A 20,960-nucleotide genomic window follows, 5' to 3' on the forward strand; every position below is an offset into this window, starting at 1 on the left:
TTATAGACATCTGGCATGGTAGCAGATTTTTCTGTTTGTTTTTTGTTGTGGGAGAGAATTTCAAGTTTACTAAGGACAGTGTCGTGGGGCTAAGTGCTGATTTGGTGTTTCCAGCCAAATAGGCATGCTTTAGAATCTTTTGGAATACCCTGAGCAGATAAGTGACGGCGTATCTCTGTCAAGGAGACATATCCCTATACGAGTGACTAACCTGAATGCACAATGTCAACAGATATGTAACACTGAGGTGGCATAACGGTACTTCCAGGTAGGTCCATAGCGATTCCTGTCCATGCCAGCGTTTGTGAAGACAGTGGAATGTTTTCTTCTCTGCTCCAATCACATTTAGCATATTGGCAGTTCTCTGCCTTTGTGCAGCAGAGTGGTACTAGATCAATCAGCCTGCGTATTAACACTAAAAATCAAGCAATAGATTTGTTGTAGTTAAAGCTGTTAAATTACGGCTTAGAGCAGCATGAGGACACTTTCAGACTTGGCGTAAGTAGGAGCAACTTCGTTCATTGTCACAGCCCTTACATTGCCTTGAACTGAGCTTTCCATGTTAACAATATGGTGAGAGGAAATCTTAGTACAAGAAGTCTTCTAAAGTGTGAAGGCTTCCTTTCGTAATGGATTCAGTGCTTTCTGGCGTCTCCTCTGCAGTATAGCCATAACGTATCGAACAAGGGGCTAGTCACATCAGCATTTCACTGGCGTTAGTGCTCATATATTAGAATGAAGGTTTAAAACCAGTAGAGTTGTATGTGATGTCTTGGTAATAGAATTTAACTGTGGTGGAATATTGCTGGTGTGATCATTAATAAAATGTTATTTTCATCTTTGGATGCACATACTTGTCAGAATAAGTAATACAGGATATGTAATCAGAAAATGTAACTTTCCAATGTGCTAAGAGGCAGAATATCTTGTGCTGTTGTGCAGTACGGATGTTACATTATAAATGTCAAAGAATCTAGTTCTACATAGCTGCTGCATGTATTTGATATAAGACAGTGTGTTTTTTAAAAAAACTCAAGTCAGTGGGGTGATGTAATCTTCTTCAGTGAGAAATTTCTTGTTTACGAATGTCTGAACGTGTTGAAAAAATGTGTGTTGCACAGAAGCCCAGCTCTTACCATACTTCTGTTTGTTGTTTTGCTTTTCTGTTGTACCTTTTTTTTTTTTTCCAGAGTGCTACCATAGACTGTAAATTAGCATCAGCAGCAGCTGGAGATAAAAACTTTGATAAAAGCCCAACAAAAACAAGACAGCCTCGAAAAGTCGATCTGCGAGCTCGATACTGGGCGTTTCTGTTTGACAATCTTAGACGGGCAGTTGATGAAATCTATGTTACATGTGAATCGGACCAGAGTGTAGTGGAGTGCAAGGTAAGTCTTCAGCTATTCTCTGCCTATTGTCACATGGCTCTGATCTTATTCTTTACAAAAAAAAAGCCAAATGAGGAATTAGAGCCTCAGAAACATGTTAGTTTTTGATTTGTATTTAGTGAAGGCTTGTAAATAGGAAAATTGATGACGTACTTACTCAGATTTAAGAAGATGCTTCATCTTAGTGACTAATTTTTGAAGTGTATAAAACTTGTAGTGAAGTACATGATCTTATTAGATCTCAGGTTTTTTATGAAATCAGTTTTTGTTTACTTCTGATTTTGTTAATTTTCTAACTGGACATTGATTTTTTTTTCCCTGTAATGTTCTTTACTGTAGGTGGCACTGTTGTGATTCAGCCTCTCTCACATTTGTTTGCTTCCTATTAAGTAGCTTAATTATATGTTGCTCCCTTTTTGCAGTGATAGTTGTTGCTCTTCTAATTCCCTCTGCAGTGTTAGGAAAGTGGTTGGTGATCAGCCATAACCAATGTCTGGTTGGGATGTCGCTATAAGACATTTTTCCTAATTTCAGATAACCTGTGTTTGTAGCAAAATGTAAAACAGTTGCACAAGCTATGATGACTTTCTAGTAGATCTGTAGAAAGACCATTGTAATTTAATAACAATCAGTTCTTCTTTAGAAATGGGATTTATTGCAAGCATTAAGAGAAACCAGAAGAATACATTGTAAAAGAAATGTTAAAGATACGCCTTCTGTTTTCATGTTAAACATGGCTGAAAACTCAACACATTCTGGAAATGATTATGTAATCACTGTAAAAAGTTACATATATCAATTTAAGTAAACATTTCTCTTATCATATGCATCTAGTGCTCTGCTGTAATCAGACACTGCCAAATTGACTTTGAGATTAGCGTACAAATACATTTCATTGAAAGCAGGTTTGAAAACTGAACAGTAGCTGGAGGCTTCCAAATGGCTGGTTGGGCTAACACAATTTAACATTTTGTTACTGAACTGTCTTCCTGCTCAGGAAACTTCTCTGGAGAATTTTTTGGTTTAAGAAAATCAGTCAGCCTTGCATTGTAATTAGATTACCATTTTAAACTTTTGTGACTGAAAGAACAGAAGCATATTTGTATCATTATCACATATTTTGGGGGTTACATATCATTCAGCATCTGTTCTCGGGCGGCGATATTACATAGCCTAAGTGAAAGGTCTTCATTTTAATAGAGGCTTGACAATGATGTATGTATCTGTGTGTATCAGATTACTTGTTTGAAAAATAGGGGTGGAAGAAACCCAAAAATGAGTTAGCAAGGGAGTCCAATGTCATGCGTTGTAAAACTTATGGAACATTGATGTTGCTTTTACCTTTTAAAAGGTATTTTCTCAGCACAAAAAAGTGCCTTACCTGAGTAGCTGGAATATGTGTTTGTGCTATGGTTTTATTTGTGAGATTTTCTTTTAAAGATTACTGTTAAATGTTGATAATTACTCTTTTGATGAACTACTAAAATTTCTGTTAATTAAGCTATAAAGTATAGAACTGTTGAGTTTTGCGAATTATTTTTACTAATAGTGTTTCACTTTTATCAATTCTCTTCTTGTCATTATTTATTTTAGGGTGATTATTGTTGACAGATACAGTCCAGTTTCTGCCAGAGTTGAAGCTGTCAGTGTGTTCTAGCTAATCACTTACAGCAGAGTCTGCTAACTTCTGTCTTTTGAAGTGGGCGCTTTACGTAACTCTTAATAGACAGGGATAGAATATTTTTGGTACTACATACATGGGCTTTGGTAGTCCTATAAACATTGCTGTCATGTTACTTGGAATCACTGAGTTTCATACATTGTATGGACTGCTCTGATCGTGCTGGTCAGATCTCAGGTTTTGCCTTTTCTTGCTGCCTGCAAACACTCAAGAAATGACCAGAGTCTGGATTCCCTGCTTTGTGTCAGCTTGGGTGTCCCCTGTTGCAGTGAAGATGACTGTAGCAAAATTCTGCGTGTTGTTCCAGGGACGACTCCGACTGCTTGGATGTGCAGGACTGGGAGAATGCAAAGTGATTTTATGCCTCTGAAGGAGGCACGTTTGAATAATGGCGTAACATGAGATGCAATACGAATTCCGTGTGGTCTCCCTAACTCTGCTGCCGTCGGCAGCACACCAATAATGCAGATGTGGTGTGGCAAAGCACGTTAAGCTTCATTGGTGGGAAAACAACGTCTACAATGCGTGTAATCCTTTTCTTAGGATTTTGGACTTAGGAGGCTAGGTTTAACGCAGTTATACAATGGAGTTTGCCTGTCCCTGTGTATCCATGATTTTCTGTCGTCCCTGCCATAACTTTTAATATCAGTGGACCAATGTAAATTAATTTAGTCAATATAGATTTCATCAGAGTGGGTGACTAGCTTGGAAGAAGATATCCTGTTAAGGTTCATTGTGGAAAAAACTGGCACTCGATCCTTATGAGACACAAGGGAATGCAGAAAGAGAACAAGGGAACATGAATGCATCAACTGACAGAAGAAAGATTGTGTGTGGTGGTGTTTTTTGTTTTGTTGGGTTTTTCAAAACAAGAATTAATTGAAATATGTGTCATTATGTCATTTCTGGCACCAGAGAAACCAGTAGGGAGATAATGGGAAAACAGGCTCCACTAGATCCACAGTTTGCAGAACCACGTGGGCTTTTTTTCCTTAATAGTTTGTTGTGGGGTTTTTTCCTTCTGCTTAGAGCAGGAGGAGTTAAGCTAATTCTTATGCTTTTTCCATTTTTATGTGGAAGTACTGGTCTTTTGAGTATTTTAATTTTTAAGATGAAAATTCCATTTATACTAAACTTTTACTGAAGCTCATTCTAAACAAGAGAATGGATTAGCTTCATTTTCGTGCTGTTTTTGCCACCTTTTTACACTGCATAGAAAAGTATCTAGTGGTCAAAATGTTACAAGAAATACCAACAGACACAACAGCTCAGTTGAAAATTGATTAATGTATTTCTGCTATAATTAAAGAACTGAGCTGATTTTGATAAATGGGACTTGCATATTACCACATTCTTCTATTTACTTTCCAAACTCATTTGACAGAATATCTTGTTAGCTCTTCTCATGAGGTGCCATTTTTATTTATACTACTAGACATATGTGGGAAACAATACAAAATAAGGAATCAAAATGGTTAAACTGGTAACCTTTCCTTTGTTTTTTTTATTAAGTGGGATTTTGAAAAATCCTCTTTACTAAGATAAATCCATGTTATCAAAAACTTCCTTAATTTCAGCTTTTTAAGTGGTATCTCCTCAAACTTGATGTATTGATCAAATAGGTGTTTGCTGTTCTATTGAAACATTTTAGTTGTATAAAGATTATCTTAAAAGAAGACCTGTGTAAAATGAAATGTGACAACTTCTGGCTTTTAAAACCTTCGTATTAACCCAGTATAAAAGTGTTTATTTTTTATTTTGTGCCTTTTGCTCTCTTGTAGTCTTACAAGTTGGTATAGTTTTATTGATTACGTTGTCACTGAAGATAATGTTTGATGCTCCCAAATCGGAAAGGGCTCTAGTGACTGGTTGTGGTTGAAACTGCAGACGAAAGGGTTGTGGTGAGGATACAAACAGTGGAAATGTGTGTAAGAGGATCAGTGATTGTGTGTATTTTCGCTCAGCTTTGGGCACTGCTGAAGTTGGTCTTTTGCTATTGATTTGGAATTAAGAACTGTCAAATCATGTCTATATATATATATATATATATAATATATGACTTTGATATAATGAACATGGTTGAATTATTTCTAAAATAAATAAAGGGTTCTCAAGTTTATGCATCTTACTGTCTGTAAATCAGTTTGTGCAATAATGATAGACAAAGATTAGGTATATTCTAATAGATTTGGCTATAACCGTCAATATTTCAAAATGTAAATTGTGTGTTTTGTACATTAGCTAGGTTTCTGTGTGTCTAATATTTATATGAATGTTTTATTGTCTAGTATTTTCTAGATTTGGGTGACAAGCTTGGGCAGAAAAGAATTAGTAATGCCTTTAAATATCTTTCTGTATGCTAAAAGGAATTAAGCCCAAAATTGTTTGTGGATAGAGGAAGGCAGATTCTCTAGTCAATTTTGGACAATGGAATTTTGGTTAATGCAACAGAGAAATACATCTACTGCTGCTATTCTTGTATAGTCTTCAGGTGTCTCAGCAATTGACTTTCTATATATAAAATTAATTTTAAAAAAGAACACACTACACACATAGGTAAAATTCTTACTGATAGAGTCTGAGCAACTGCGTCTAGCAGCTAAGGATACAGTAAGTCTACAAGAATCTCAAACTACTTCAAATGTAATCGTTGGAATTTTTTCTCCTAGGATGAGTTAATGGCTTCAGCTGGTTTTTTTTTCTTTAAAAAAAAAAGCTGAATTTTATTATATAAAAATTTAGATTTATATTATTTCAAAGTTGCTGTTTAGCATTACTTAATGCTTGTACAAACTTTTGTCTTTCCACCTAGCTTTACTTACTGGTATATTTCACTAAAGTTTGGCAAGGGTGGTTTCTGTCCTTGTTTCTAATGCTTACAGATACATTCTTAAATCAGTTTGCTTTCAGTGTAGTTCAGTGAAAACGGTTTCATTCTGCTTGAGATTCTTATTCCCTCTTACAAAATGGAAAATTCAGCAATGGAGTTCTGTTGTTCTGATTCTCATAGACAGCACAAGGTGCTTAAAGAGCTGGGTAAAGCCTTTCCCTTAAAAGACTTGAAACATTGCATGATGTTATTACATGAAAGAACCAGCTGAAACAACTTTAGTTAAGGCCTTCCAGGCAGGATGATATCTGTGAGAGAGTTAGAGTTGATTGAAGACCTCCCAGAAGCAGAGGGGAACTTACTTCATTAGGGTCTCTTGCTGAGAATGCCTTGTGAGGGCTGGTTTTGCTTCCAGATATGCCAATTCTAATGATTGCAATCTATGCATGCAGCCTGAGACCCATGGTCTGTGCTGATCATTACTGGCTTTTTAGGCAGCCAAGAAAATAAAACTATTTCTACACATGTTGGAGCTGAAGGTAGAAAAACCAGGATTTTCCTAACTTCAATGACAAGGAAATCTGCAATAATTCAATGTAATGGTCAAGGAGATCCAAACAGGATCTTGATTCTATTTTTGCTATTAAGAACCAATTCAATTCTGACCATTTTACTCTTTTTGGAGGATAAGTTTTTTGTTTGTTTGCTTGTTTTCATACTTTTCAGATTTACAAATATGAGAAGTACCTGATTCCAGGGAGGAAAAAATAGAGTCAGGGTTTGATACTTAAGGCTTTTTGGAAGAGATAACTTTTTATAGGTGAATTTCACTTCTTTCCTTCTAGTGGTACAAATCCTAAGAAAGGTATGCCAAGAACAGTTATAAAGTAATTTGTTTCCTCAAGTCAGGCCTCTAAGTATTCTGTTTAGATACATTATTCTTTTTTAAGTGTCCTGGGTTCCCTCCATCCCTGCCAAAACCAGGACACTCTGGATGAAAAAAATCTTGGCTTTCTGAAGAAATTAAAAAAAAAAAAAAGCAAAAACAAACCTCAAACTGCAAAATATGTTTTTTAGTTCAGGTTTATTCAGCTTCTTTTGCTTTTTACACTGAAATAATTTTAACTGCTAATTATTTATCCAGTAGAGTCCTTTATTAAGTGTATTCCTATCAATTTTGTAACCATTTTGAGCATTAACCTAATACCTTCTACTGATGTCTTCATTCTTTGAACCTCTAGAACATTTTCAGTTAGGAGAATTTCAGCATGAAATGAACTCTCTTTTATATGATTGAATCTTTTTTTCTTATTATTCCGTAAAACCAAGGTGATTATGAGTTTCTCTGAAGGCCTAAGCCGATGATTTACGTATCAGCAGACGTATAATTCCTTTTCTGCGTTTCTCACAAGACAGTCTTTCAGATCAATACGCTTTTATGGAATACATATTAAAATTGTTTAAGAAGGTCTAATTCTGCAGGTGGAATATATCAGAAGTATGTTGGCTACCACTTACCACTCAGTTATAAAAAATACATGTCTTCTGGTTTTGAGTTTGGAGTTATTTAGGAAGAGTATGTTTACGTCTCTTTCTAAATAGCCTGCGACTGTGCTGTGACAGTCAATGGCAAATGAAAATCTTTTGTGAGCATTCCTCCTATCTCTTTTTGGACATTTACATTTTCATTGTTGTGATCTTCTGGAGATGAATCAAAATCATTGAAGTCAACAGTGAAGGACAGGAAGATGGGGTAATGATTGGGCATTCAGTCTCACGGATGAAAATGGATGGGATCTTTCAGAATGGTAATCAATTCTGAAAAGGCAGCTACTGAAAAGCTAGCTTCTCTTCTAGTTGCCAGTTGGGATAATCCTATTCTTACCTGTCCATCCTTTGCATCATATATATATATTTATATTCCTTGTGTAAATAAATTTTGTGATTAAGTCCCTGTATGTTCCCTCTGACCACTACATTCATTCCTGTGGAGAAAATTTACTTTGAGAACGGTTGGGCTTCTCAGGAGGACATCCTTGGCAGACAGAGGATTATGGCTGTCATGTTGTGGGTGAATCGGTGAGGAGCAAACTGAGGCCAGATATGGTGCGTTTCACATTTGGGTCTGAGAGGCCATGTGTCCCTGCAGCTTTACTCTCTAGAGTTGGCTGCTTGGTGGCTTCTGCAGGGCTGGTGGGAGAGCAGTTAAAAAGGCATACCAATCAGGAGAGCTTTAGTTACTGGAAAATTATTCTGATTTTCTCCTCTCTGCATCTGTTTTAGAGTCTTCTTACTATTATCTGCCATGTGCTGAAGTTGGTATAGTGAGAGTCCTTTGGCTAGAGGAGCTGCTTCCTTTCATCCCCTCCCAGAGTTTTAAGAAGCACTTTGGCAATCATCTTTGTTTAACCTAACAGCAGAGCTGGCTTTAAGTGTTTGTAATTCAACTGTACAAAAAAGGCTACAAGGAATTTTTTGAAGTAATTTTTGTGTCAAATTACTAAACCACCCTGTTAACCTTAAAAAAATAAAGAAAGAAAGAAGGAACTTGGATTGCCTGCTAAAAATGTACTCCTGTAGAAGAAAATGGAGTTTATTTTGGTAAATACATGATCCAAAATATTTGCTATAGATAATGAAACAATGTAAAGTATGCATAGTTTGTAAAATAAAACACACGTTTCTAGCCTTGAGAGTAAGCTAATGTACAGATGTGGTGAATGAGCTAATTTCTCTGACACGCATTCTACTATTTTGAATTGTACAATCTTCCGTGCTTCCCTATTTTCCTCCTCCGTGTTTCAGAGTGGGAGAATAAACAGAGTGACCACCTTTGGAAGCCATTATGTATCTTCCAAACAAAGTGAATTTCTGTTTTTAAGGATTATAATAGGCCTATCTAGGACCCAAGTCAATATTGTTCTGATTAAGGAATATAGGATTATTGTGATGTAGCTGCTCTATGTATTAGACTAGGTCCTTCTTGATGGCAAAGTAATTAATATCATCACTCGTTTGAAGAGGTGAGAAGTACAACTTTAAAATAAATACATACATGGAAACCAAAGTAATGATAGAAAGCTGGAGAAAAGAAGGAAAAGCACAAAAAGAGCTTTTTGCCGCGCAGGACTGTTGATCAGAGAATTGAACAGAGGGAAGAAAGAAACAGGAGCTGTATTGTGAGTGTTTTGAGTTTTATGTCACTGATTTTCCTTTAAGTGTTGTTTCTTAACAGTGTTGTTTTCTTTTTTAGCTTGAACTGGCTCTTTAAAAATCGTATGGGATGGATATGACCTTGAAAAATAATGGGATTTAAAATTGTTTTGACTCTAGTGCAGCCGTAGCCTACCTCATAAAGGTTCCTTTTTGTCAGCACCTTCTCAAGTGGTACAAGTTTCCACTGCTTCAGCACCACAGGGTATATCTGCTACACTCGGAACCATAGGTGAGCTGCAGAGCTGTATTGATGTCCAGGACCCCAGAGCCCTGCACGCCAGTATTGAGTGTCAGTAGGACAAAGGGATGGCGCCAACCGTCCTGCTGTATGCGCCAGTAACTAGAATTAATTACAAACCAATCGAATCCGTTGCAGCCAATTGGTAAACTAATTGGTAATTTTAGCTGTACATCTATATGTAGTTATCTGGATGCCTGTAACGGCGCTTTCAGAGCCACTTTTGTTCTGCTCCATCCTGCTTGACAAAATGGCCCTCATAGCTTTAGGGAGAAAGATGTGCATCAGTGAATATGGGGCCGCTCCAGCTGCTTGTCTTGTTTGTATTCCCTTGTTCGTAAAACATGACTCGGGTTACAGCTGCTCTGATCATTTCTGATAATGTGTAGCTAAACATTCCTTAAAATAGGTTAAGCATTTTATTGTATTTTTTTCCTATGCCAACTAAGATCAGAAATACAACTCATATTCAGATTGATTCTTTTTTTTTTTTTTTTTTTGGTGAGGAATATCTCAGTGGCAGACTTGAAATGTAAATGATTCAGAATTAAATTTTGCTTTCTATGCTCTTATTGTTAGTAGCAGTCAGCACAACTTAGTATGGGCTAACCTAAATGGACATGAATTGAATTAGAAAGCTGAAATTTTATTAGTGAAACTGAATAAAGAACTGGCTAAAATACTTGACTTGTTCATTTCTTGTAGCAGACTTTCCTTATGAATTATTTTGGTGCTGTAAACCAACTGCCTTGTAAGAAAGATTTTGTTAGCTTTTTTTGTGGAGTATTTCAAAACAAAGAGCAACTTTTGCATCAGCAGAGATATTCTGTTTGATTTCCCTTGTGTTTGACTTTCTTGCGGCTTTTCCCATTTAACAACCAGCATATGCTCTAGGTCTGTCATACGTACTAGTTCAAAGGGTACCTATGTAAAACTGAAGTTGACTTTCCAACTTGCATTTGTTGTAAACAAAATGAATAATCATCCATGTAGTTTTGTATGAAAAAGCATTTTGCATCCATTAGAGATCCTTTTTCTATTAAAAGAACAATTAAAAGTAAAGATGAACGGGATGTGATGTTACAGAAATGTGCATTAGTTACCTGTACTGTAGTAGAGTGTTTTTACTGTTTTCACTGTTAAAATTTGTAGTTAGACACTTAAGAACCAATGCATCTTCCTTTGTAATTGTTCCCCAGATATTTCTAAATAATAATTATTTGCTTTGAGCAGAAAATTTCCCGTAATACCAGCAGGAATGACTTTGACATAGTGAAGAATTTGCAAAACAGCAACACTTTGTCATAAGTGTTTTTCTTTATACTATCAAATTCTATCTATATTTTAAATTCTGGATGTGAAGCTGATGTAAGTTTTCATTGAATTCAAGTTCCATTTGTGGATTTTTATTACTTTGAACATGTTGTCATCAGCACAGTAGACATTTGTCTTGTCTTTGAAAGATTAGTTGTGAAAGCTTCTGTTTCAGATTGACGTGATTTTGAACTATCTTCTCTAGAAATGCATTAATGTGCTTTGTTGGGTGATAATCGGCTCTGCTGAGAAGGTGCTTTATGCCTGTTGGCTGTGTGTTTCCTATCACATTCAGTAAATTATTTTTGAGTTTCTGTGTGGAATATAAGTGATTTCCTAGCTTCTTGCATGGTGAAGAATTGCTCCTTTCTCTACCAGAGACAGTAGATAAATATAGTTTGTTCAGGGAACAAAGCTAAAAGTTTAATTAATTTTAGTTTCACTGCTTTGCTGTGAAAAAATGGCAGGATTGCCTGAGTAAAGACTGCAGGATCCCAAATGACCTTTTAATTGTTTGTTGTTTCTCTGTGTAATCTGACCTTACTATAGTTACTACACTGGCACATTTGACCAAACTGGAACTCAGTAGATACAGCCAATAATTTCTGAAAGTTAGGGATATTTTTATCAGAAACAAGTCTTTTAGTTCCCTGCTGCTCAGCCACTGGCATTTAATCTATGAATTTCTTCCTGATACAGTCTGCAGTCAAGTTAATTTTATATGTCTTTTCATAACAGTTCCTTTTGTTTGTTAGAGACTAACACATAATTTACAAGATCTAACTACTTAGTCAAGATTTTGCGATATTTTGAACAAAACTCCAGCATGCCCACATCATTTCTGACAGTGGGTGTTTAATCCTATCCAGGAGTTACGGAGTGAACTGGATTACTCTTAAGATCCCTCTTAGTTATGTTATTTTATGAGAATGTGTAAATCTTTCCAGCCATAAAATATGTTCATGACTACAGCTGTCAGTGATTAATTCACATAAAAATGCATAAATTCTTTGATAACTCTGTATAGTTCAAAAGTAATTTTTAAAGTGGTAAAAAATTAATTGGTTTGTAATGGTCAAGAAGTATAATCTGGGTATTGGAGTTGTAAGGTCTGGACATGTAATTACTCCATAGACAAGAATGTGCCATTGGTGACACTTTTCCACCTGCTGAGGTGTGCTGATCAGAGAAGAGAACCTAAACTTGCAGTTTATCTTGTGTATTTCTCAGTAAGTTCATGTCAAATGTGATGATTTTATAAACCAAGTATAATGCTGCACTCTTTTTGTCTCTCAGGATATCACCATAAGAGTCTTTTTGATTAAAAACTGCTTTAATAGTCCAATAGTGCTGATAATATCTCATGGCAATAGAGTGTCTCTCATTAATCTGCCACGTACAAGCAGGTATCATTTGAAAGTTCTATGCACTTGAAAATCCATAGGAACAGATACAGTTTGCTGAACTTCAGAGGCGAAAGAACTATTTTTTTTCGTAACGTAGGGATCCCAGCATTCTCTAGAAGGAACTCCCTCCATCTGATGCAGTTACCTTTGTGTAGCTTTGTGTATTTTTACTTCACAAACAGATTAATCATGACATTTTTAGTCTTCTGCAGGTCTCTTGGGTTTTATTGACAATTTTGCTTATTTGATTGTGTGTTCAGCATATTTTAAAAGATAACAACTCTGACAACATCCTGAAACAGTGATACTTACGTTAGGAATTCTTTTCTTGACAAATTTTGCTATTTTGTCTTTAGACATTGGTGCTCACGGAGATCTTAGAAAATGTGCATGTTTTTTCGTAGGATAAATGTTTTAATGTTTATTCACATAAAAATCTTAACTATCTGGGCTTTTTTGTTCTCAGACTGTTTTTATTTTATATGACAGCTACAGATTAGTAAATTTCCTACTTTCTTTTGGGTTCCTTTATTGGGGTGAGGAGATTGTTTGTTTTTTAAATACAAAGGTTGATGTGATGGTTGCTTTTCAGGAGGTCCTGATGATGCTTGATAACTATGTCAGGGACTTCAAAGCATTGATTGACTGGATACAGCTACAGGAGAAGCTAGAAAAAGCTGATGCTCAAAGCAGGTAATTAGATTTATGTATGTTTTTTTTTTTTTAATCTACAACCAAATGCTATCATAGTAAAATTCATTTTGTAGCAGAAATTCAGCAAACAGAACCAATTTTAATATTGGATTTGGGATATCAGAAAGGAAATTTTCTTTTTGGAGAGAAATAGTGTGAGGACATAAAAGGGATTTTATCCTCCCTAGTAGTGTTATCAGTGAACAGCTTTGCTGGAAATGGTAAAGAGGTTGGGAGTATAGTATCAGAAAGGTAAAACTGATTACATCGTTACAGTTTGTGCCTAGTGTTGAATTTTTGCCTTGGTGACTGAGTTTTGACTTTAGAAGGTAAATGAAGTTCAACCAGGCCAAGTGCAAAGTCCTGCATGTGGGTCGGGGCAGTCCCAGGCACAAATCCAGGCTGGGCAGAGAATGGATTCAGAGCAGCCCCGAGGAGAAGGACTTGGGGGTACTGGTGGACGAGCAGCTCAACGTAAGCCGACAATGTGCGCTTGCAGCCCAGAAAGCCAGCTGCATCCTGGGCTGCATCAAGAGGAGCGTGGCCAGCAGGTCAAGGGAGGGGATTCTCCTCCTCTACTCTGCTCTGGTGAGACCCCACCTGCAGTACTGTATCCAGCTCTGGAGCCTCCAACATCGGAAGAATGTGGACCTCTTGGAGTGAGTCCAGGGGACACAACGAAGATGATCAGAGGGCTGGAGCACCTCTCCAGTGATATGCTCTAGTTCTTCCCTTTTCCTGTTTTAGGTAGTGAGTTAAATCATTCATGTGCCTAGGTAGAGACAACAAGTAGACAAAATGTGACAGAGTGGTTTTACTAGTTGATTACAGGTTGTTAATCCTGCTAGTACTGCTGGAACCAGTTAAAAATAATTTATGTAAGTGCTTTTCTGAATCTGTCGTCACCAACACTGGGATCTACAGGTTTGATTTTCTTTTTAGTTGCTAGTTGTAATTTTCATGTAATCAGATAGCTTCAGGAGCAAGAGTTAAAAATAAAAAAGAAAATAACATCAGGTTCAATGAGATGCATAATGAAACTGCTACCCTGACTTCTGCCTCAAACCTTGTCTGTTTGGATGGGAACATTTTATGGCAGTTAGTGGCAGTTAACTTCAGTCAGCCTGTTCAGTCAGCCTGATCTTTGTAAGTATACATTTCTCAGTAAATGTTACTGCTGATAAAGTTTGGTACATCAGTACTATAATAGGAGAAGTGGGTGGTGATATATTTGGTTAGTTCTAAAATTTTTTATGTACTGTAGATATTTGATAGCTATATTAACCAAAGAAGCATTTAGACTGTATTGAGTGCTCTGTTACATGGGATGGGAAAATGTAGGGTACCCTAAATGGTGTGGCCTTGAATGTGCATTGTTATTGTCACCAGAACTAGAGGGTTTTTCCAGTCCTACCCCTGATCCTTTCCTTTTAACTGGTTGGTTTGATGTTTGGTCCCACACTAACATTTAAAATAAGCACTGTAGTGCTGAGAGTATGTGTTATTTTTGATATGGGTCTGGCTAATATGGTTTTAAGTTGGTGTAGAAATAATTGCTAAGATACATTACTAGATTTGATGGTATTCATTTATAGCATTTGTCAGTGCTCTTTTTCCTTTAAGGTGATAGAGGAATAGTTATTGCTGATTTTAGTTTTAAACTTTTCTTTCCGGAATTTGCAGACCTACTTCATTAGCCTGGGAAGTAAAGAAAATGTCTCCAGGACGCCATGTGATTCCAAGTCCATCAACAGATAGAATCAGTGTGACATCAAATGCTCGAAGAAGTTTAAATTTTGGGTATGAAACTAGATCATAAGTTTATTAAAGCTAAAATAAGGATTCATTTGAAGGAGAGTTTGTGAACACACTGTTTTTCTACAGTAATCAGTATATTGTTTTGCTGTTTATTAAGTCGTATATGCAAATATTTGCATTCATTAAAGAAAAGCATGTGGTCTGTAATAGAAAATCCTATCAAGGACTTAATGTTTTACTTGTTTCATTGTATATTTAACTACCAGCCATTCCAAAGACCTGAAGATAAAATACAAAGACTGTATTTCATGTTATGTATTTAATACTCTCTTCCAACTACAAAACAAAGGTTAAAATGTCTGTAATTGACATTTTAAAATTGCCAGTGTAAGCAATGCAAATAGCTAGCTGAGTGTGCGAAAGTGAATACAGGTCAAAAAGGGTGAATGTAAAGTGAGGTTATTATTATTAAGATTAATAGCAAAACTGATAGTAGTTTAAATATAGAGCATGTTATATACTACAATAAAGGATATTTGACTTGTTAAAATGAAGATGGCTGTTTGAAAGCAGTTGAACAAAAGTGTGCATAAACACCTGTTCAGGGCAGCACTGTCTGGTGCTGTTTCAGTTCTGGAGACCACCTATGTGTCCAATTTATATCTTTCTCAGGCTGTGTTTTTTTGGTTCATTCAGGTTTGTTGGGATCTAGAGCACATACTGTACTGTTTTGTAAGTGGTTACAATGTCCTGGGCAGACTTGTAGTATTAGAGTATTTGGTTGGTACCTCTGAGTATTGAGCTCTCTTAAATTTTTAATATCAAATATTTCTACAAAAGTACAACAAAGTGTGCTTGAAAAAACTGCTCCAATGGTAGTAGTCGCTTTGTAGGTGTATGTGTTGGTACCTACCTGACAACGTTTGAGATGTGTCTGCTTAAATGCATGATAGTGGGGAGAAAATATGCACAAGTAGTCAAATGAAAAATTTGAATCTGCCGGAATTCAATGCTCTTTTGTTTTTGTTAGAACACAAACAACAGCTCAGCATAATGATGTCTTTCAGCTAAGCCTTTTTAAAACTGTAATTACATGTTGCTATTGTTGCTGGAGCTGTTTTATTTACAATCACAGGGAGATAATTAGCAACTGTCTATGTTAAAGCAGCTAATGACAAGAAGAGTTTTCTGTCATTCAGACTCGCAAACTTTTTCTTCTGTCTTAGTCTTCTTGTGTGTCTCAAAGCAAGGCAACACCAGACAACTACAATATTTTGTGTATGTTTGAGAAAATAGGATAGAAACTAAAAATCCAGACATACTTGGTACTATAGAAATTTTTTGCACACTGCTAGAAATTATTGGGAAAGGAATAGAGGACAGAGAGAAGGTGGTGGTGTACTGCTGCAGAAATTCATAGTGAATGACTTGTACGGTTGGTCATCCTCATCTCTTCCCAAAAGCAATGTAGCAAAATTGGGAAAAGTACAGAAATTGGAAACAGGAACATTCAGAAGTATCAAACAGTATTGATGCAAAAAGAAAATAATTTGGAGGGTATGAGAAATAAAATCACTTACAGAGAAGATGAGTAGGAAAACTTGGTTCATTGTTTTTCATGAAAAGGCATTTCTAGTGTGTAGAATTTGTTATTATGCGATGCTTTGGATACCAAAAGCATAAATTACTTCAGAAATCAATATCACAAAAATTCAAGTCCATCTTTGATTATTAAACACAAAGATGTGTTTAATAAATTACAACAACTTTTTAGTATAAATTGCTGCAACCTGAAGAGTTTGCAAAAGGAAAAGTGATTTTGTACTGCATGGTTCTGCAAGTCTCCTTGCTTGGCTGTACGGAGCTATCAGAGACAGGGTACAGGGCTTGGCCTCTTTTCATCGTTTCCTTACCTGAAAGGGTATTGCATCCCCACAGGATCAATGGGGATTATTGAAAACAAACAAACCAACCAGACACGTTTTTATAATATATGGAATTATTCCTGATAATTTTTTTTTATAACTGACTTGATGAAAATCAGAAATAATGAAAAATTGATATCTCACTGGGCTTAAAATAAGTGAACACTCTAGTTATATGAGGGTTTTCTATGCATTTGTTTGAAACCCGATTTCTTTATCCTTGATTTGCTTTAGCTAATGAGGCAGCTGGATTTGTTGGACTGTTCTAATTACTGTTTTAAAGCTTGGAAGAGAAATCAGTTGGATGATTGCAGATAAAAAGACTTTGATTACAGAAGAGAATTGTGTGCTTATTGAACTTGTGCTTCTTGAATGTTACCATTTTCCAATTTAAAAAATTCTGCTTGCATTCAGTTAAATAAAACCATATAGGATTTTGCTCCAAGCCTTGTACAGATAATGGCAACTTTTTACAAAAAGCAAAACAAAATAATTTAGAAAACACTGCATGTTTCTTCATGTTTGCATGTGTTGCGTGTTTATTCAGTCATTAGACATTTTAAAAATTTTATTCTGAGCATTTAGCTTCCTGTTAGTTTAGTTTCATTGACTGCAAACTGTAAGGATTCTCATTTGGAGATTTTTCTCCAGCTGCAGCACTGTTTTCTGTCTTCTTCTGACTTTTCTGTGACTGGGAATATGTAATAGGCTATCAAGGCAGTTACCTAATAGAAAAAAAAACAAACAAAAAACCAAACACCCCACCTGCTGATGTATTGCTGTGTCCTTGTTTCTGTGGTTAGATTTACTTTTTTCGTGAGTTGAATGTATAGGGATTTTGCTGATGAGAAATCTACTGAGGCTTTAACATTCAAGAACTACAAATTTCATTTTTTAAAACTTTGGAAAGGGAAAAAGACAGACTGTGCGAAGAGTTGCTGTAATAAGCTTGCTTTGTTTTTTTTATAGTAGATCCCAGTTTTTGTAACTAGCTCTCAGCCTGAATCGTTGAATGCCAAGATGAAGGAGAGAGTGTCCTGATAAAGTTTTCTGATGAGCCATTCTGTTATTTGATTAGACACTAAAAAGAGCTATGACTTTCATTTAGGAACCCTGCAGTGACAATTTCTGCCACACGCCTGGCTCCTTCTGGTGTAAGTTGGGCTGATAAGGTAAAAGCCAATCATGGGACTAAAGCTGCCAATCCTGAGCTAGGAACAGCACAAACCTGTCTGCCACCTCCGACACAGAAGTCGTCACGGAAAAATGGCAAGTCTGTTTAAGTGACTTAAGTTATGTTCACAAATTGTGTGGTGTAAAGATAGTTCAGAATGTGGTGACCTATTTTCAAACCAAAATGGAGTCCAATTTTGCAAAATACAATGTTTAAATTAAGTAGAGATAAAAGATTAAGCAGCTTTACATCGTAATAGTTAAGTTTGAGACAAAGTTGTGTTTTCATGTGTAGGTAACACTCCACTGTATTTCCACTAACTAGAATTTGATCTGTTAAAATACCAGTACGTAACATCCCAAGGAACAAAAGGTCTTTGGTCACAAACTGACAATTTAACTGACCACAATTTGGAATGGTGTAACAATATGAAGAATAATACATGTCCAGGAATCTGGAAAGAAGCTCAAGATAGTTTTATGTGCCCAGGGAGATGATGTTATTAGAACTGTGCTGAAGTAACAATTGATGGGTTTTTTTCTTTGAAGACAGGAGTTACCACATTCAGTTGTGAATTGTTTCTCTAAAGATTCTCCTTGGAGAATGCTTGATGTGAGGTCTTTTGTTCTAGAATAGATTTGTTTAGTTGTAGACAGGAAAAACGTTACCATTTGGTTTATAAAGTTAGTTTCTTTGCACACACTGGAACCGTGGGATTGTCTTCAGACATGCATTTTTTCCGTTTATTTTTTTTTCATGTGTGGTCCCAGATGACTTTCTGCAAAATCAACAGGCAGGGTGTAGAAATAGGTATTCTGAAAGAAATGAAAAATAAATGTTCATAATTTCTTTTTTTTTTTTTTTTTTTTTTTTTTTTTTGAAAATTTACTAAACGAGCGTGTATTAAATTAAGATAGTTGTATGTTCATCCCAGTGGTAGCAGAAGTCATGTATAGTGGTTTGGAGACCTACGGTATATTATGGAACTAAAATACTTTGTCCAAGTGTCTTGCAGTTTAACATGAGCAAGTTCAGTAACGTGTGGATTCTAATGCTTAGAAAGGAGCAATAAAAACTACTCTAAAACTGGTTGGTTGAATGGGAATTGATTGGTGCTATTTGCATGAGGGAGTATCTTTCTCTATATTGCACTGAGCTGGTTAGAGAACAGTAGCAGTTTGGCTGAGTTTTCAACACTAACTGAAGGGGTAAATCCACTTTTAATTTTTGCCAGTAGTTTAAGCTATTGATAACAAAACCTTTTTCTGTTGATTATCATTCATATTAACGTGACAAACTCCAAGCTATTGTTAAAATACCTTTATTAGGGATTCTTGTGTGTATGGAGAATTTTATTAGCTACACGGGGAATAAAACCGATCTGCACTTCCGTATGGATAATGTATTTTTAAGAGGCTAAAAGGAAAACAAAAGACCGTAGCCTGTTACTTTAAAGCATTTAAAGGGCTGAAGAGTCAGTGTTGTGCTGCGTTTCGTTGGCTGTTACTTGCAGCTGATGAGCTCCAAAAAGAGCAAAACCACTTAAGTCCTGTAGTACTGGCCTATAAGTGTTCAGTAATTTTCAAAATCCAATGTTGTATATGATTCAGACTTGAAACATTTAATTTTAAGAAGCAACAATCATTCCTTCTAGAGGCTCTGTTTATTCTTAAGAATCTCTTACCTCTGACATTCAGCATTGGAGAATTTCAGTGATTTTCTCATGGCTGAATTGTAATGTTTTTAACAAATCAAATTCTCTTTAGGAGCATGTCATCCTTTGTATGGAAGCTAGAATCACTTTGGTAAAATCAAATTAACCTCACTGATTGGAGCAGAAGAGAATCTGTGAAGTTTACACAAAGGGAGTCACAAAGGCTCTTCACATGCATTATTGAAGCAGATATGAGGCTTCTGTATCATCTGCTCTGCCCCTTGGCCAGCTAATGCACTCACAGCTGTTCGGTGCATTCAGGCCTTGTGGGAGGGAGGATTCCTCCTGCCACCCTGTAATGCTCTCTTGCCCACCCTAAAGCCCTGCTGGGGCTTACGGTGGCAAGATTTTCCTATTTCTCCAGTGATTTCCGACAGCGTTATCATTAGGTCTCGCAATGGTGGTGTGAAGCGGACGAGTGATGTGATACTGTATCTGTTTCATGGTTGACGGAATTTCCAAATTTAACTAAGTCCTTAGGGAGAGAGAAAATGCATTATTTTTCCAGATAGTTCTTCAATTTTTTTTTTTAATGCATAATTAAATGAGATTTAAGTATCTTACCTTATTTCCCTCATTAAACTTACCGTTACCTTCAATTTTTTAATGACTTTTTAAAAATAATAACTTTGTCTTTCATGCTTGAGTGCTTTCTGCAGTATGAAATACAGTCCAGTCTTACTGTCTGACCAGTTTATGACAAGAGAAAAGACTGATTTAGTAACGGTAGCACACAGAGGCAATGGCCTAGCATGAAATTAATTCCCAGGTGCTCGTGGTAAGAGGTGAGACAGATGATACAAGTTTAGAGTGTGTATTAAGACTGGAAGTTGCAAATTATTTATTGTTTGTATGTAACTTAGGAGAAAGGACAATCAAGAGCATGTAAACTTCTCAGAAATATCGAATGTTTTTTTTTTGTTGCCACTCTTGAAATCTAGTTTTGTTAGTTATTATCTTTCCTGTATTAATTGCTCATGTCCATAGTTGTGAATAGATATTCTTTGTAATGTGGCTAAGACTTCAGACTTTGCAGGAAATACAGTCCTCTAAAGGAACTGTCCTGGTTTGGGCTCAGACATGCTGGCACCTCTCATATTTTTAAGTGACCATTAACACTATTCTGACAATTAACATCTCTAATTAAAGTCTTGCCTATTAACTCACCATCTCATGTTATTGTTTGTAAATTTACCACTTTTTGCACCACTGCGTTTTCTCTGGATTTGGTTTGGTTTTGTTTTGTTTTTCTGATTTTCATGTCTTCTGCTCTGTAACTGTGCTTTGGCTGAGTTCGTGTTTCTAGATTTGCTTGTAGATTCTCAAGTAATCATATTTTCCAAAGTGCCTCTCAGATACAGTAATACTGCTTTAGATTTGAAAAAAAAAAAAAATTTGGGCTGAAGTTTAGTAATGAGTGGGGAAGTCAAATAGGCGATGGTAGTGTTTTACTTGCAAGTAAATTTTGAAGGGACATGCATCTCCTGAGGTAGAACTCCTAAGAGTTTTGCACATATTTACCTAAATTTATTTTATGGCTGTTGCCAGTAAGGCTGCTTGGCCAGTTCTTCCAGATGGAGTAACTTTGAAAGAATAAGGCCCTGGTGGCTGTGAGGGCCTCAG

At 36.2% G+C, this 20,960-nt stretch overlaps 1 protein-coding gene across 1 annotated transcript in view; it reads left to right on the forward strand.

The window, feature by feature from the left end:
- SCAPER (S-phase cyclin A associated protein in the ER) overlaps nt 1–20,960 on the forward strand; it is a 157,748-nt gene that overhangs the window by 19,392 nt on the left and 117,396 nt on the right. The window contains exons 5-8 of the mRNA XM_086757440.1: nt 1,191–1,388; nt 12,666–12,766; nt 14,450–14,566; nt 17,558–17,718. Coding sequence (XP_086613566.1) covers nt 1,191–1,388; nt 12,666–12,766; nt 14,450–14,566; nt 17,558–17,718 — 577 coding nt within the window. The remainder of the gene's footprint in view (nt 1–1,190; nt 1,389–12,665; nt 12,767–14,449; nt 14,567–17,557; nt 17,719–20,960) is intronic.

The sequence above is a fragment of the Chlamydotis macqueenii genome, chromosome 12, assembly GCF_036417535.1.
Source record: "Chlamydotis macqueenii isolate bChlMac1 chromosome 12, bChlMac1.mat, whole genome shotgun sequence".
Classification (NCBI taxonomy): Eukaryota; Metazoa; Chordata; class Aves; order Otidiformes; family Otididae; genus Chlamydotis; species Chlamydotis macqueenii.